Here is an 18,785-nt window from a genome sequence, read left to right as displayed (position 1 = left end):
AGTCTCTTGACAATCTCTTAATTGTTACAATAGTTTTGGTAAAGTCCTTTCCCTTGGTGAACACTGGTTTACTGTTAATATGCTTATAACAAATCTTTGGATTTCCTTATATGTTGGCTGCAAATTTATCCTTGTTCTGTCTCTTTGTCCCCCCCACTTCACTTTTTACTTCTCCTTTATGCCTTTTATGTTCAGTCTGAGTCCCCCTTGCATTATTTGTGCGAATGTACCCAGACAGTACCTGAATCATCTCCTCTTAAAGGTCATCCATTGCTCCCTTATTTCTGCCTGCCAGTTTTTGACTCCTATTTACCATGGCCAGGTGTCTTTTTAATTTGCTGAAATTGGCCTTCCTCGAGCTAAGTATTTTTATTTGAGATTTCTCCTTATCCGTAACCAATCTAAACTTTATCATATTATAATCGCCACTCCCGAGGTACTCCCCCAATATGACATTCTTCAATTGATCACTTCATCCCCTCGCCCAGGGCAAGATCCAGCAAAGCCTCCTTTCTTCTGACGGAAAGTCAGAGGCCTGAAAAGTTGATTCTGTTTCTCTCATCACAGACCTACTGAGTATTTCCAGCATTTCTGTTTTTATTTCAGATTTCCAGCATCTGCAGTATTTTTCTTGTTGGGAATGATGCACTACTCGTCAGGAGAATTTCCTGAGCACACCTTAGGAATTCCACCCTTTTCTGTCTTTGACATAATCATTGTCGCATTCAATACTGGGGTAATTGAAAGTCTCCTATTATCACTATTCTATAGTTCTCACACCTCGCAGTAATTTCCTTGCAAAACTGCTCCTCCATCTCCTCCCTATAAAATACAGCAATTTGCATAATAGTTTCTTTAATGTTACTTAAACCACAACCAAATAGCTTCCGTCTTTGACCCCTCAAGGCATTCTCTCTTTCTAGTACTGTAATGTTTTCCTTAATCAACTGTGGGCAACAGCCAGATTGGAAATTGTATTTACTATAAAACATGTGTAATAAAATCCATACAGCATCTGGGCTTGGAATTTCCTCCTTGGACACAACCTGGAAGCTAAGTCCAAAGATGAGCCCAATGTTGCATTCATTTTGCCAATGTTAAGTTACAATCAAATATCCTCCCTATCTCATTAGATGATGTCTGAATTTAAAGTAGACATATATCAGCATAAATATTCTGGACCCAAGGGAATGCCAAACTCACACCAGTATATTACTTCACTGAGCCTTAAAATTTAAGTTTCAACTCATTTAACAATCAATCATTCATGCACATCGGGCACAGCATGTTTAAGAACCTGCATTTCAATTTTGAATGTGCCTTATACTGATGTCTTAAACTTCATTAAAAGAAACAGAAAATACAGAGCAGGTCTCCATGATGATAATTTGCTTAACAGGCTCAAAAATTGCAATTAAAAGACCAGAAAAATGTATTGTTTCCTACTATGTGTGAAAAGCTGCTCTCACTGTTGAGAAACCACTCACTCCCCCCAATCTCCGAGCAAATATGATTAGAGGATACCCCTATTTAAGAATTGGGGGCATAACCAGCTTTGTGGATGCTAAATTCTTTGAACAGAGGGTTTGATGGACAGGCATGAAAAATTGAGGAGACTTGGGCATATTGTAGTTAGGTGTGAAACTCACTTAAATGCTGAAAATATTGCCCCCATTTCAGCCACAGAATGTTTATGCACAGATTATGGGTGTATCTAGCCAGAAATACAGAGGGAACTTTAGGCCCTGAATTTTATCCTAAAACCAGCCTGGAAACCAACAATCACAATAGCAATTAGGATGATGATGAGGAACCAACATTTATAACACTTAATAAAATTTGGCTGGAGTATCTGAATTTTCAATATACAAAACTATCTTAATATCATTGTGTTCCAGAAATTGTTTAACTATGCACAATTGCTCTTGCATTGCAAAATTCAATTTTAAAAAAATTACAAAAGCCTTTATATAGTTGATGACGTAGTTCTGAAGTGTACACAATGTTACAATATAGTGAAATATGGCAGCCATAAATAAATAACAATGATCAGGGGCTGGATTTTACAGGAGAGGCATATTGCTTGTCACCCCCACCGGGCCCCCCGCCCTCTCCCCGCCCCCCCCCCGCAACCCTCACAATGGGAGCAACTTTAAAAAAGGTCACCCTGCAGCGATAGCAAGCTCTGGGCAGCCTAACCGAGCTGAGGGTCAGGCTTCCACCCCGCAGTGGGAGAAAGTCCTGCCCTCGAGTATGGCTGACCAATCTCTAGCAGTCCCGGCAGTGCCAGAACTCAGTCGCGGGTGCTGCTGGGACTGCAGTAATACCCCTGGATGATGAGGACATGGCCACCAGAGAGCAGAGAAACGTAACTCTGGGGTTTTGGATGGGGAGTGATTGGGAAATCTTGGCGGGGGGGTGCTGTGACGAGGAGTTGGTTTTGGAGGCCATGCGAGGAGTCACAATCCAGGGTGGAGGATAATATCTCGGTGGGGGGTGCCCCTCAAATGAGGTACTCCCCCTTTTTTCCCTGCATTTTCAACAAACTCGTTCAAAAAATGCCTTCCCACTCTCACCCACCTTCCACCGCCCAATGTTTCATGGCAGTGGAGACGGATTGAGCACCTTAAGTGAGCAATGATTGGCTACTTAAGGGCCTCAATAGGCCTAAAGGCAGATGGGCTAGTGGATGCCTTACCCATTTCCCCCACCACCCACCCTCTGTATTATGGGAACCAGGTCGGGGGGTGCTCAGGAAGGTGATGAGCTAGCCATCAGACATATTTTATGTGCCCTCCACCAAAAACATGCCCACCGTGGGCCATAAAATCCAGCCCCAGGTGTTATGAGTTGTGTTGGTTTATCGATAAATGCTGGCCAGGACACAAAATGTCCAAAAAATGTCAAAAGAATAGTTTAACAGGACCTTTTGTGTTTAACCAAGAGGGTAGAGGCAGATGTCTCTGACAGTGTAGCACTGCCTCAGTGTTCAAGATCGACAGCTAGATAGATGCAAATTGCATTTATATAGCACTTATCACAACCTCAGGATATTAAAGTTGTCAGGTTGGCTCAGTGGTAGCATTTTTGCTTCTGTACTTTTCCTGCTGAGACCAATGATTGTCAATTCAAGCCCTACAACAGATTTGACTGCATAATGCTCCAGGATATCATCCTTCTTCAGGAACTAAACTAGACCAGACACATAAATGTTGTGGCCACTGGGCTATTGAAAGATTCGGTATTCTGAGTCAAGTGGTTCACTTGTTAACTCCTCAAAACCTCTACAAGGCAAAAAGTTAGGAACAACACCATCCAGGGCAAAGCAGTCTGCTTGATCGGTACCTCATCCACCAGCATATGCTCCAGTCCCTTCATCAGTGGTGCACCCTGATGCTACTATGTGCTATGCACAGGATGTACTACAGTATGCCATCAAGATTCATTGATAGCACCTCCAAAATTTCGACCACCCAGAAAGACAAAATCAACAGGTATGTAGAAACACCATTACCTCCAAATTTCCACACCATTTTGACTTAGACATATCGTCATCCATTCATTGTTGCTGGATTGAAAACTTGAAAACCCCTACTTAACAACATTGTGGGAGTACCTCAACCATAAGGACTGCAATGGTTCAAGATGAAAGCATACCTCCACCTTCACAAGGCTAACTAGGGATAGAGAATAACTGTTGATTTTGCCAGCGATCCCCATATCTTAAGACTGAATTAAAACCTAAGAACTCTAGGCTGGCATTTCAGCGCAGTATTAAGGGTCTGCTGCATTATTAGAGATGCATTTTCAATAAAGAATTACACTAGAGCCATATCTGCCTGTTCAAACTCAGCAGGTCTGGCAGCATCTGCGGATAGGAGCACAGTTAACGTTTCAAGTCCGAATGACCCTTCAACAGAACTAAGGAAAAATAGAAGAGAGGTGAAATATAAGCTGGTTTAGTTGTGGGGGGGGGGGCATGAAAAGCTGGATAGAGACCCAGTGATAGGTGGAGATAACCAAAAGATGTCATAGACAAAAGGACAGAGGTGTTGAAGGTGGTGATATTATCTAAAGGAATGTGCTAATTAAGGGTAGAAAGCAGGACGAGCAAGGTACAGATAACCCTAGTGTGGGTGGGCTATAAATTAGTACATAATTAGCTTAAATAATTGGGCTATTTATAGGATGTGATAGCATTGAATAAATACAAGCTCTTCTAGGCTTGGCCTAAATAGCCAAGTGGTTATGGTACTGGGTTTGTAACCCCAAGATCAAGAGTTCAAATCTCACAATGGCAAACTATGAAACAATGTAACTTCATCTGAAACAGATGGAAACAGGTTTACTCAAAAGAGTATCAAGAGTTCAAATCTCACAATGGCAGACTATGAAACAATATAACTTCATCTGAAACAGATGGAAACATGTTTTCCCGGCTGACCTGCGGAGGATGCGCGAGTGCCAGGAGGTCTACTCTGCCGCTTCTTCTGCCAGGATCAACTGGGGTAAATGTTCTGGACTCCTGGTCGGTCAGTGGCAGATGGATCCCCTACCCGAGGAGCTCAGGCCTTTCACCTGGAGCAGGACCAGCCTCCTCTACCTGGGGGTCCATCTCTGCCCCGCTGAGGAATCCTGGCCGGCAAACTGGCAGGAACTGGAGACGAAAGTCACCGCTCGCCTGCGGCGCTGGACAGGACTGCTCCGAGTGCTATCTTACCGAGGTCGAGTTCTGGTCATAAACCAGCTGATCGCCGCCATGTTGTGGTATCGGCTGGTCACTTTGACCCCTCCCCCGGACTTTGTCACAAGAATCCAGAGATTGTTAGTCGACTTCTTCTGGGACAAAAGATTGCACTGGGTCGCTGCCGAGGTTCTGAGTCTCCCGCTTAGGGAGGGTGGTCAGGCGCTAGTGTGCCTACGCACACAGGTGGCGACTTTCCGCCTTCAGACCCTGCAGCGATACCTCTACGTCGAGCCTCCTCCTAGATGGTGTGCCCTGATGACGTATTTCTTCCGTCAGGTGCACGGCCTGAATTATGACGTGCAGCTCCTGTTTATAGAACAGCTGGGCCTCGGTGGCTCCTTGCAGGCGTTGCCCGTCTTTTACCAGGACCTGATCAAAGTCTGGAAAGTGGTCGCCTCGCGACGCAGCTCTCCCCCGTCAGGAGTAGCGGCTATCGTCAGAGAGCCGCTGCTCAGGAATCCGCCCCTCCGTCCTTTTCAGTGGTTGGCGGAGAGGAGGGCTGTGGCCGCAGGGGTGACCAGGATCGGGGACGTGCTGGGTGGCGGAGGACTGGGCTGGATGCTCCCGCAGGAGTTGGCGCGACGCGCGTCTGTGAGCGTCCAGGTCGCAGCCGATGCCATCCAAGACCTGAGAACGGTCGTGCTCGGACCCGACGTTATTTTGGGTCTTGAGGCAGCCCAGGTGCGCGGTGGTCTTCCGTCTGAGCATTCCCCTGTTCGGACGGAATTCCACATTGGCCCCAAGCCCCGAACCCTCCCTCGGGTGCTGGTGCCCCACAATATGAGCCGCCTCGGGGACATGCCCTCTGTGCCTTTTGGCACGGCAAAGAGGGGCTTTTTGTACGGACTGCTGCTGCACACCTTCCATTTTCTCGCCCTAGTCCGTCGACCGGACACGCCCTGGCGTGCCTTGTTGCCGTCCGGCGGCGGAGGCCCCCGATGGGAGGCCCTCTACGGAGGTGTCCTCCCACTTTCTATCGGGGACCTGGGTTGGAGGGTGTTGCATGCAGCAGTCCCTTATAATAAGAGGATGCATAGGTTCACGGACTCTCAGGACACGTGCCCTTTTTGCAGTCTTGTGGAGTCCGTGGACCATGTATATGTAGGGTGTTGTAGGCTGCACTCCCTTTTTAGTTATTTGAAAAACCTTTTATTGATGTTTTGTTTGCACTTCAGTCCCACGCTCCTGATCTATGGGCACCCGGTGCGGAAGAGGGTCGGGAAGGAGGAGGACCTCCTCGTGAACCTGCTCCTGGGCCTGGCCAAGTTGGCCATTAACAGGTCCAGGCAGCGGGCGATCGACGGGGGAGTCCCGCCCGATTGTTTGTCCCTCTTCCGTGGCTACGTTCGCTGCCGGATGTCCCTGGAGAAGGAGCACGCGGTGTCTGCTGGCACTCTCGAGGCCTTCCGTGCTCGGTGGGCACCGCGGGGACTGGGGTGTTTTGTTGACCCCTTTAATCACATTTTGATTTAAAGTTTGTAAGTTTCCTTTAAACTTTGTTCTTGGTTTTACAGCTGACCTGAATTAGGGGCTGTGCCTGATTTATCCCAATTTTGTTGATTTGGTTTTCATTTAAAAGATTATCAAGAGTTTAAATCTCACAATGGGAAACAATGTAACTTCATCTGAAACAGATGGAAACAGGTTTGTACTCGAAAGAGTTACAAGCTTTTCTATGATTTCTGTTGGAAAGGTTTTTCAGATTGAGTAACTTCAACTACAATATTTTGGGACCATGTAAAGCAGTCATTGGTATTAAATTCCAGTGTCATCTAATACTAGGCTTCATTGTATGATAAACTACTCAGCAATGAAAAAATGTACAGCTTTATTTAGTTGTTTTGGTCTGGCTTTGTGTGTTTAAGGGAAGAAACACAACAAATCTGTTATGAGGTAATGAAAATGCCTATAAGAAACAATGGTGATGACAGAAATGATCTGTTTTTAATTTGTAAATGTATTAATGTTTATTGCATGCCAAAGATACACTGTTTCATAATCAAATCAAACATTTTCCTGTATTTCATTGATATCTTCTATAGATTCTGAAAAGTGCACATGCATCTACGTATGGGAGTAATAAATAGTCCTGATACTGCTTCCAGTATATGCTTGCATTTATAACTAGAATTATCTGGGTTATGGCTTTCTGAATGGTCATTATCTATGCTGTTTTGGAGTGTGCTTACTCACTCATCATATTATTTTCTTGTTTTGCTCACTCGCTGCTTCTTCTCTGTTTTGTTTACTCTGGAGGTGATTTTAACCCTATCCACCTGGCAGGAACCACTGATGTTGACCTAAGGCTCATTTAAAATTGGGCTTTGGCCCTTATCTGCATGAAACAGGCACCAGGGTCATGGAAGTTTCAGACAGCTCCAATATCCAGCTGGCCTGCAGGCAAATCCTTGAGTTGGGGTGGGGGTGGTGAAGCAGTACAGAGGTCAGTGGGGGCGAGCCCTGGCTGGCTTTTATTGAGACAGAAGAAGCACACCTGCTCCTCATATCTTCACAGTAATGAATCTATTAAGAAGCTTCTTTTACTTTGTGGGCATTCTTCAGCAGTTCCTTTAAGGGCCATTATTTAGGCTGGCTTTTATTGAGGCAGAAGAAGCACACCTGCTCCTCATATCTTCACAGTAATGAATCTATTAAGAAGCTTGTTTTACTTTGTGGGCATTCTTCAGCAGTTCCTTTAAGGGCCATTAGTTAGGCTGATGAACTGGACATTAGGGGTCAGATTTTCATCTCCCAATGGAGGTGTGAAACAGGTCACAAAGTGCTGAACTCAGTTTGCTTTTACTGAAAAATCAATTTTCTTCTGCTTTCTCGACCCCATGCTATTTTCTAGTGGTCTTTTCATTGGTCAGGAAGCCCTTGGGTGCAAAATGCACAGGTACATCTTCTGTGCTCAGGGTTCTCATTTTGAGCACCACAGGAAAATTGCATATTCTTCCACATGCTATGTTTATGTACTGGTGTGGGTTTTGTAAGCCCTGAGAAAATGCACTCCTTGGAGAGTTTGTGATCACAGTGGGAAGCCTGTTGAGGAGTTGGCAACATTCTGAAGGGTAAGTGTAAAATGCTTTCACACCTTCAGATGTCACTATTAGATGTTGTGTTGTAACGTATATTTGTTTTTAAAACAGTGATTTATCTTGGGCTCTGTCATACAAGAGTAAGTTAAGCATTACATTGACCACCATTGTGTAAGTTTTGACATGCATTACAGAGCTTTTTCCATTGGAGAAATTACCCTAATGCTTTCAAAAATGTAGAACGATGTGTTGGTAAACGCTCCTTGTCATGCTTTGCACTGGTGTTTAAATGCACAGACAGCTCTGGCTATGAAAAAAAATCCTCCTGCTTTTGAAAGGTCAGTTTCAGGCTTTGGAGTTGGAAGTTAATATTATGATAGCTGTGGTCATTATGAATGCTTGGCTGAGTTCCAAAGACTATAGGTCTATTGATGTAACTGCTTAGGGGAATGACTGACAGTTTTATGAGGTTATAATAGCATACTCTGCTTTTGATAAGGTTTCAGAGTACATGGCTGCACTCAACTTAATGGTCACCTAATGGATTGACATTGTTTCTATGAAGAATAGTTTCTTTGCAGTATCAATGGCAGTGTATTTGAATGATAGTTTTACTAGATTCTCACAGTTTTAATTCTTTTCACCTGCATTTAAAATAATTCCCATTGCTTTGCATGGCACCAGAGTAGATGATGGGTGAGTAGCATGTGGGTGGCATAGAGATCTGGGGGGCCACAGAGGGGAATGTGGTGCAATGTGAGATCTGAGGGGGTATAAGGTGAATCTGAGAGGTTATGGGGGGGAGGCCTGAGCTGGCCTGGGAGATCTGAGCAAGCATGGGATGGGTAGGGTGGGGTGAGGGGCACGGTTTATGGGGGGCCTTTAAATGATGTGGAGAGCTGGACTGCTGTTTCCATGAACTGAGGTGGGCCTTCTAACCAGCTCGCCTCTGCACCCCTACTCCTCCTACACTCCATCATGGCTCGCAAAATGCACTGTGAGCCTGAAACCTGTGTGAAAGAAGAAAAACCCCAGGCAAAGTCATACATGGTTTGGGTGTGCATTTTGGAATATGCTAAAGTGCACAAGTCATGTTTTCCTGAACCCAAATGAAAATCCAGGCGTAGGACACTGAACTGCAAACTCAAGTACCCAAAGCCTATTTAAGGTGGGCATCCTGCATACTTTGAAGTCATCAGCTTCTAAATTGGCAGCTGCTGTATTTCTGGGGACTCATGAGAGACAGCTACCTAAAAATTTAAGTTTAATTTTTCGCTTAAACCAGGCAAAATGATTTTGAATTTCTCCCTCTTACAGTTCTTGATTCTTGAATTCATCCCTAACCAAACACATTTAACAGAGCTGTTCCATGGTAAATGGTTTAATAATCCTTCAACATCTTTCTGATAGCAAAAAATTGTATTTTTAAAAATAAATATCTGAACGAGAAAGTAAAATTTGGACTGAACGCTGCATTCGGGTTGCATGTGTATAATTAATTTCTGCAGGAGCCTGTATTCCAATAGGATATATGTTAACAGGTTGAAGAACAATAATGTTCCAAATCCATCAATGCAAGTGTGGTAGAAACAGTGCAATTGGTATAAAATGCGTGTGATGGGACTGCTGATTGAACATTTGTGACTTCCTCTTCTTCGTAGATGGTAAGAAATTGAACAAAGATCATCAGTAGAAGCTACTGCCCCCATATTACACTGATATAACCCTATAGGTGCTGAGCTGTATATTAAATGTCAATACATTAATTGCAAATTGAAAAGACATGCACACACAAATTTCATAGTTAAGCTTTACAGACTGATGAAAGGTTATCAAACTGAACACGTGTTTCTCTCTCCACAGTTGCTGCCTGCTTCCTACCCACAAATTTTGACATAATTTGCATTCATTTGCACTCATTTACATCAATTGCACTCAAAAGCAATCATTTAGCTATCATTTAACATTGCAAGTAACATAACTGGCGTTAATGTCATCAATTTCCCCAAGCCACAGCACTCAAATATTTGTGATTGGTAACATCACTTAAGCATTTGGACACCAAAATCAGAGTTTATTTTCCATATTTCTGAATTTCAAACATTTCTAAATTTCATATTTCAAACATCCTAAAACTGAGCTAACTTTAGAAAAAACAGACTCTGTTTTAATAAGCTAGTTTTATGTTTTTCTTCATAGCCTGTGTCATTGCTCCACCTCCCACCCCAAGAGATTGCAGCAGTTTTCTCCCCAACCAGCCCCCCAGGGGCAACTTTCTCCCCAGCACCGCATACCCGGAACAATTTTCTCCCTAGCCAACCTCCCAGACCAATTTTCTTCTTGAAACCCTTCTCCTCCCCGAAGTTGCAGCAGTTATCTTCCCCTCTCTCTACCTTCTCCCCCTCTCTCCAGCTCTTCCCCTCCAATTCCAACCCTCTCCCGCTTGCTCCTCTTCTCTTCCACTTACCCCGCTCTAACCCCCTCCCCTTTCCATGTCTCTCCCCTCCCCACTTCCACCCTCTTTCCCCCTCCCCCCCATTCCACTCTCTCTCCCCCCCATTCCACTCTCTCTCCCCCCCATTCCACTCTCTCTCCCCCCCATTCCACTCTCTCTCCCCTTCCCCCTCACTCACTGCCTCTCCGCTCTTCCCCACTCTCTACCCCCACCTTCCCACTCAACCTGAAGAGCCAGTCCTACCGTCACTTCCAGTTCCGACCAGCCCTGCAAACAGGCTCTGATACAGTTTTGCAGCCGGCGTGGGAGCAGAGATAGCGCCAGCAATGAGGTGAATATTTTGGGGGGGGCGGGGGGTAGTGGAGAGAGTTCTGGGGGATGGGGCGGAGTTCCAAGTTTATCAGAGCCCCGGGCCAGGGATCCGGCGGGGGCCCCGGGCCAGGGGTGCAGCAATGACAGCAGCGCCAGAGGCATGGAGCTTGGGGGGGCGGTGGGTGGGGGGAGGGTATGGAAACTGGAGTGTGAGGGAGAGAGAGAGTTTGGAGACTGGAGGAAGGGGGTAAGAGTTGGAAAACTGCAGAGAGAGAGAGGGGAGAGCGAGATTTTGGACCTTGAGACTTGGTGGGTGAATGTTTAGACTGTGAGACTGGGCATGGAGGGTGGGGGGTTGGTGGAGAGTGCTGGCAGAAGAGAGGGTTTGACCCTGTGATTAGAGTGTGGTGCAGAGTCAGGGGAGAGCGTAGCCCCTGAGACTTGGGGTGTGGGTGGTTTGAAAGTATGGACCATGAGACTAAATAAATTAAGAACTTATGGGGTTCTGGTAGGTGCTCTGAGGCATGTACTATATAGTAGAAACATTTTTTGGTCTAACTGAAAAAACTGAATAAGTTCAGATATTATTTAAGTATTAATTTCCTTGTATTTTTCAATGCAGTTGTTGAGCACATTTGATAGCTTTGAGAACATTGGGTTGCTTTGAGCACATTAGGTAGCTTTGAGGGACTTGAGGCCTTCAGGCATCTTTTGCCATTTGATTGCACTTGATGTCAAAGATGGCAAATTGGGCTGATCTGTGATCATACTCATTCCAAATTAGAACAGTTGATGTTGAATGATCACTGATAGTTTATGAGCACAGTAAACACAAAAATGATGTCAAAATTTTCGGATAGATTGACCTGCTGAGTGTTTCCAGTCTTTAAAATCTCTGGCATATGTAGTGATTTGCTTTATTCTGTAATAGTTAGAAATGTTTGGCTACCATTCTGGCCACTGTCACTGCCTTGCCATCACCATCATCAAAGCCTTTCTGAAGCAGTTCTCCTTTAAGTGCTTTTCACAATGCTACTTGTGCTACTCTGTGACCCATCTGTTTATCTTGCAGCAAGGATTTTGGAGCACTAGTAGCAAGCATAAAACATGTGCTAGTGCATACTGTAGAGAAGATGAGATGGTGACTTAATTTTCTGGCTTTGGACCTGCTCAACTGCAGAAACTGCACTGTTGGCATGAGAATTCAGCTTAGCAAGAATACAAGGCAACATGCCCTGTCTAGGGTTGCTTGCTCCAGTGAGCAGTGTTATGCCATCAGAAACTACCTCTCTAGGTGGTACTCCATTCTAGGAAGCACTAGCGCCACCTCGTTTACATTACTGCCGTCACTGGACTTGTGGGTGCCTCCAAAGGCATCTTTATAAGGACAACAACTGGCATGTTTTTTTCCAGTTAGTTTGTGCTCCCTTGCCTCAACTGACAGTATTGAACAGATTCCGCTTCAAAGATTTTCTTTTAAATTCCATCTAGCAAAGATTTCTCAGTAAGTATGGATCTCCATACTTAACCAGTAATAGGGGTGATATATTATTCATTGCTTTGCTGAAGGACCAGGATAACAATGGGGGAGGTCATAGTTGCAATACCACAAGAGGAGTAAGTGCCCTTTCTAGTGAATAGGCTGTGGATGACTTTCATGTGAGTCAGAGAAGGCAGAAGGAAAAGCTACAGGACCAGCAACAGAAGGCCGTGAACAAGCAAGAGTAGCAGTCTCAGGAGAAACAGTGAGAAGTACAACCTCAAACGGTGAAACAGGGGCAAATCAGCTGGATCTGATTTCCTACTATTATCCAAAAATATTTCCAACACAAAGCCAAACACAAAATGAATTGTGTATCGTATCTTTAAGAAACTCATTATTGTAATAAAAATCTATTTTTAACCTTGTTTGTTTCCTCTATTTTGAGTCTTTAAAAACATAACCTATTTTTATGCTTCATTACACAAGAAATGGCAACATATGAAAAAATTACTTTTCCAATTTTTGGTTAAACAAGTTATTACTATCCTTATTATGGTCTACTTTCAAATTAAGGAACAGTATTAAGTTCTCCTTGGTATATGCTTACCCTGATGACTTCAGGACAGGCGTAATGAGGTGAGCTAAAAAAAGAGAAAGCAACACAGTTAGTTCATCACACTGCAGAACTACAGACTGTTTTATGTTGCCACAGACAAGTGGTATATACTGCAAACACATATTCAAAGATAATTTGAAGATTAATGCACTTGGAATTGGATGACAGAAGAAAATTGAGAAAAAATATTGTTCAGCAGATCCTAGCAGTACTAATGCTGAATTTGCACATCATGTACGAGGCAGAATTTAGTGCTGCACTGATGTAAACCATGCAGAGTAACAGCAGTGCACTCTTCAAAACATGCAGTGGTGTTTTTAGTTGGCTATGAGGCAATTTCCTTTCAGGTTCTTTCCTCGTCTACGTCAACTTTCATTTATTTATCATAAGGGTGGAGTGGCAGCAGTGACCCATGACCTACTGGTAAATCTGGCCAGTGTGACTTGGTGACCTGTAGTCCCTCTCAGCCTCTGGGACTATGAATTGACAAGTAGCTGGTTAAGTCTGTCGAACTCTGCCAAGTTGCCCCACGTTATATAATGAGATGCATTTACTATTGAGTAGCGTTTGCATTACACTGTATTTTAAAACATACTCTGATTTGGAAGCACTTTGCTACCATTTTTCAAGAAGAAAATGGGGCTGATCGGATTGTAGTATTTTTCTCCCAACTACAGTAAATCGTCTTATGACTGCAGTGGAGTTGAAAATATCTAAGAGGAAGGTTATAAGTAGAAAGTAGTGAGAATCCCCAGTATCAGTGCATTTGCTGAAGGAAATATCCAGAAGGAATGGCACTCAAACTATTCACCAATAAATTGACTTGCCAGCCCTGTTTTAAAATAGCGGTGATGGATGTAAAGTGTCCCCCCCAGTATTAATGCATTTTTTAGTATAGAGGCCTAGAGTTAATTGGAGTCCAGGCAGATGGTCAGTTAACTCCTAATTGCAAATCAGCTTCCCAATGTACATTTAACAGCATATAATTGCCATAGAAAATCATTATGATTCCAACAATGGAAAATGCACTTAACTGTACATCATTACGTTAAAATTACAAAGTTAACTATCCATTAAGCCGATGCATAGATATTAACTGCTACTAAATTAGTGCTCTTTTTTAAATTGATGTCGCCATATCAGCTTTTAGAAGAGTATGCGCTGTTGAAACCGTAGTTGTGCCGTGTAGTTTGCTTTTTATAGACTTTCATCAAAGACCAGAGAATACAATTCATTCACTTTTACATTCATTGTCACAATGGTCAGACATTTCCACATTGAATTTTAAATAAATTAAGTTCTAACTCTGTAACAATCGTCAAGATATTTGAGCATGGCTTTTGGGAAACAATAGGCCTACAATGCTTTCAATCAGGAGCATAAAATCCAAGGATGGCAGATCTTTGGTGGATGGGTAAAACTTGACATTTTGTTTTCATTATTTCCCAGACATAGGTCCTGAATTTCCATAGGGCCAGCAGCACATTCCTAACGTTAAGTTGGTCAGGAGTACAGCACAGGTGCTGGAAAATTAGAGAGTTTCCTCAGCCCCATGTACCATAACTCTGAGCAACCCTGACTCAGCATTAGTCTTCTCAGCTATAGCTGTGCAGCTCATCGAGAAGCATAGGCCTGGGTCTTGGCTTGAACCCCAACAAAAATATATGTTGTTTGGTTCCCATGAGGCCAAAGAAAAGACATCTTGCTAACCAGTGGCACTGGCTACTGAACTAGTAAACGTTTGCCACTGCTTTTCTCATCCCCCCCCCCCCCCACCTCCGGGTGAGCCCAGGATCCATTGCTTTCAGGTAAAATAGATTGTTCCCCCACCCCCTTCATCCAGAAACTCTAAAATTGAAACAGGATCACTGGCACCCAATTTTCTATAATATTCAAATTCTATTGTAGTCAACAAATCCCAATCAATAGTATTGCATTTTTAGCATAAATAGCAAATAATACATGCTTGGGAAATTAATGCTAACTTAGATTTGTGATAAGAATGGTTATGAAGCTGGGCTTAACAAGTTGGTTATATTTTAAAAGGTCTCATTTAAATTAACATAAAATTGAAAATTTTGGAAGCACCTCCAGCTCAAAGACATGCTGATGTAATCTGGTTATTATGGGGGAGAAACTTAAACAGAAATCTATTGAAATATCAAGTGACAGTTTTTACACTTTTTCACAGCAACTCTCAGAAAAGGGGCAGCTGTTTTTTGAGACAAAGAGAAAGAGAGAGACAGACAAAGCAGCTACTGCTACAGAGAAGCAGAAGGACTGCTTTGTGTTGGCAACCAAGCAGGATGCTTGTAAGAGGTTGTACTCTGTTCGAAAGAAAGGGGACAGAACCGACCGGACTCCTGGAGACTTAATGAACAGGAAGTTGCCAAGGTGGGCCTTGGTGGTGGAAATTGGATCATCATGACTCAGCGTGAGTGGGACAATTTTTGAAGGACACTGGAAGTTTCTACCTAGTCTGGCAGAGAGAAGTGAGCCTACTGGGGAGCTTCAAGTTACAGAGAGACTATTTTTGCAATGCTACAAATCTTCCAGAAATGCAGCACACATCGAAAGGGTTGCTAAGTCATATCTCAATTGCATTAGTTAGTTATTGCAAAATACTTTTTCTTTAGTTTTGTGTGTTAGTTGCCTCTTAAGTAATGTTTCATCTATGTTGATTTTAGTTTGGCTGCTACACAAAGTCTTAAAACTTTGAAATCTTGTCCTTCAGTTATTTTTGATTGTCTGGAAATTCATCTCTTTTAAAAAGTTATCCATCTCTACAGAGATCATAACAGAATATACAACTCAAGTTAGCTAGCCTCTGAGTATCAGGCATTTTGGCTGCAGAAACTTCCAAGGCCACTGTGATTAGAAGCAGAAAGTGTGATTAATACAGGTTGAACAGGCCACAGATTAAACTCCTCGATCCCAAGCCCCAACAAAAGGCCATCCTCGAAGTGTACATGGACTGAAGAATCAGGGATAAAGTGGTTTAGCTGTATCTTTGACCCATGCTCCCATCAAGGTATCAGGCAATTTACATTAATATCAGCTCTTCATTGGAAAAAAGTAGTGTTTCTCTATTGAGCAGTATGAATGAAACTTACAAAATTTGCTGTCAGCATGTCATGTGACCAGTGAGTAACCACGCAGCGGGAAGAATAACTCAATGTTGGAAGCCATTTGATGACAATAATAAATCCTTTCCAATCTATCCATGGAAGAGTATAGTTGGCTGACCAGTTTTTCAGTTTTGGCACAAGAAATTCAATGGAGCAACAGCCTCTTCTGTATACCAAGGGTCCTATGTGATATAAATTTTGGTAGCTGCAATCCAATTCCTACTGGTCAAAAGCGAATGCATAAAGCCATGGAAAATAGGAAAACATTACACTGGTATTAGAGGGAGTGTATTTGGTGGTTGGAACAGATTAGTGTGAGCTTAACCTGAAAATTAACCGTGCTATGTCTGTCCAGGGGCTGCAAAATGCAGGTACCAGGCATCAGGAATTAAAATATCCCATTGCCCAGCACTAACATGCCTCACCTTGATGGATCCAAAGATTTGTGTGCACAAACTATATAAATGAATAAAAGTGACACAAACAGTAACTTTCAAAATTACGCTAAGCACAGCAAGCTTGTTTGAGGCAGTTTTTTTTAGCCTACAATGCTCTATAACTTGATGCTGGAAGGAAACCAAGTAACCGAAATAGGATCGCTCTCCAACATTTTATCCCCTTCTATGGGGAAGCACTTCATCTCCACGCAACTGCCACCTTTAATTTTCTTGCTAGCAATATTAGAAAATTTGAGCAAGAAAGTGTTACGACCAGGATGGGAGCAGTCTGCATATGATCCCGCCAAACTGCTCCAGAGGCCATACCATTAATTTAAAAGTTTAATTTTCTCACCAAAATAGCCAATCGTCTATTTCCCCAACTGGCGCCCAGAATAAAAGAATCTTCAACCAGGCTTCTTTGAATAAACTCAGAGCGATCATTTACTATAAAATGAAACTTCTTTTTAACAAGTTGCAAGTATTGGTTAACACACGATTGTAATTGGGAAGTATAACTATCTATCTCTTCCTAAAGAATTCCCCCAGCACACACACAGACAAAGGACAAACAGGTACAGTCTCTCTGCAAAGATGGGCTTTGGAGAATGGGAGTTATAAATTAAAGGATAAATTTCAACGCTGTCGACCTTGAGTTCCCCCATGTGAAGATGAACCACTGGTCCTGGTGGATTTCTAGAAGTTCTCAATGACTGGTTTCAGCTTTGCAGGTCCAAATGCAGACCAGCTGCACTCAGATGAGGGTTCTCTAGCTACAGGTTGATAGCCACATACAATTGCAGGCAATGTAGAGAGAGAGCCAGTTAGGGTAGCCTTCCTTCCTCAGCTTGTTCCCCAGCCAGACTGCCTTCAAAACCAGCAGGTTCACACTTAAGTTTTTTTTTTCTCTGCCATGTGATTTCCAGTGAATTATTAGCCTTTGTTTTACTTCAGCACTTTTTCCCCATCAATTAAAGCGATTGCTGTTCAACAACCAGATCTTCAAGTACCATAAAGGGCAGGTGATTTCTTGGAAGAGGCCTGCTTGTTGACAGTTTCAAGGTGAACTTATGACCTTTTTAAAAAAAAAAGTTCCCAGTCAGCATCCAAATGTACAGGTAATGCCAAGTCCTTTTTTGTTAAAAGAAAAATTCAGCGTTGTGAGATATGATTCTAATAAAAGACTGCAGAGTAAGCCCTATCACGTCATTCCTGGATGCAGCTTCAGGTTCAAACAAGAGCTAGGACAACTTTCACCTCATAGCCTGTCATATGTCTTGATTGATAAGTCATCCTGGTGAATTCACAGCAAAGAACTACATTAACATACGCTTCAGCACAGCTTCCACTTTCCCTAGCACACAAAAATTGATTACTTGAATATTCATTATCAATGACTAATGAGAATATTCATTTTTACATCCAATAATCATTTACTGTGATTAATAGCTCCATTCAGAGAGAAATTATTGCAGCTTGCTGTACCCAGAAGTTTTGCTAGCAGCAAAAGGAAGTTCAGAAACATTGAAATATTCAAACATTTATCATATTTTTAATTGCTCATTTAATTATTAAACCTCTGAAGAACTATATTTGAATATTATGCTATCTCAAAATTACAATCCCACAAGAATCCAATTTTTCACCCATTCTCTGGGAGAAATTATCATGTATTTACATTTGGGCTAACTCTTTCGAGATTCGATTGGTCTACAAATAAATCACAGGAGTCACCACCCACAAAAATAACAATTTGTTTTTAGTCTCACTGTTTATAACCCTAGACAAGCTGTTGCTTCAGTTTCCATTGCTATCTGCACATTTTGAGGCAAACAACATTTCATATCTGCACAGTAGAACAGTCCGACACTGTAGAACAAACATTTCAATTTGACTCAAGGGTCCTCACTGAACAAAGTTCAAAGCTGTCAGATCTGAACAAGGGGAGGAAGGGAATCAATGGGGATGGCTAAAGGCATTGTAAAATAAACATTTTTTAATGGAGGGTTGTAAAGATGGCAAGGGATATAGGAAGTGAAGGGAATTTGAGGAAGACCTGTGGGGTGGGGATCGGGGGGCGGTGCAACAGGGCTGAAGGCTCTGATGGTAGAGCAGAGGGAGCTGATCAGGGTTGAAAGAGCAGAGAGTGAAAACTGGGATGTAGATTGGGGAAGATTGCAAGTTGGGAGAAGTAAAACCATGGAGGGATGTGCAGAAGAGGCAGATACACAACAAATGGGGTTTATTGCATGGAGAGGAAAGTCACAACCCTCAATAGCACTAAATCATAAGCCATAGGGGTCAAATTTGATTCTCTATCTGTTTTAAGTTAGCTGATCTTGCCGTTTGGCAGTCACGGCAGCGCAACTGCCCTTCGTGCCCCACTAGTGCAGGGGTGCACTAAGAGCTGGTGGGAGAAAAGCAAATCGTACTAGCATTTAAAATTTAGTGAGCTACAAAAGGGTGTATGTGTATTCAAGCTGGGTCTAAAACTAGCTGTGCCCTAAGGCACTCAAAAATAGGCATGGACAAATTTCGAGATGATACAGTTTAGTCACTGTATTACGCA

General features: G+C 42.9%; 1 protein-coding gene across 1 annotated transcript in view; it reads right to left on the bottom strand.

Annotated features, from left to right (window-relative positions):
* The window catches only part of LOC121283407 (serine/threonine-protein kinase BRSK2-like), a 1,000,681-nt gene that overhangs the window by 169,661 nt on the left and 812,235 nt on the right, over positions 1-18,785 (bottom strand). The window contains exon 6 of the mRNA XM_041197961.1: positions 12,643-12,676. Coding sequence (XP_041053895.1) covers positions 12,643-12,676 — 34 coding nt within the window. The remainder of the gene's footprint in view (positions 1-12,642; positions 12,677-18,785) is intronic.

Source organism: Carcharodon carcharias, chromosome 10, assembly GCF_017639515.1.
Source record: "Carcharodon carcharias isolate sCarCar2 chromosome 10, sCarCar2.pri, whole genome shotgun sequence".
Taxonomy (NCBI): Eukaryota; Metazoa; Chordata; class Chondrichthyes; order Lamniformes; family Lamnidae; genus Carcharodon; species Carcharodon carcharias.
The sequence above is the reverse complement of the archived record's forward strand: the minus strand, read 5'-3'. Positions and strand labels throughout refer to the sequence as shown.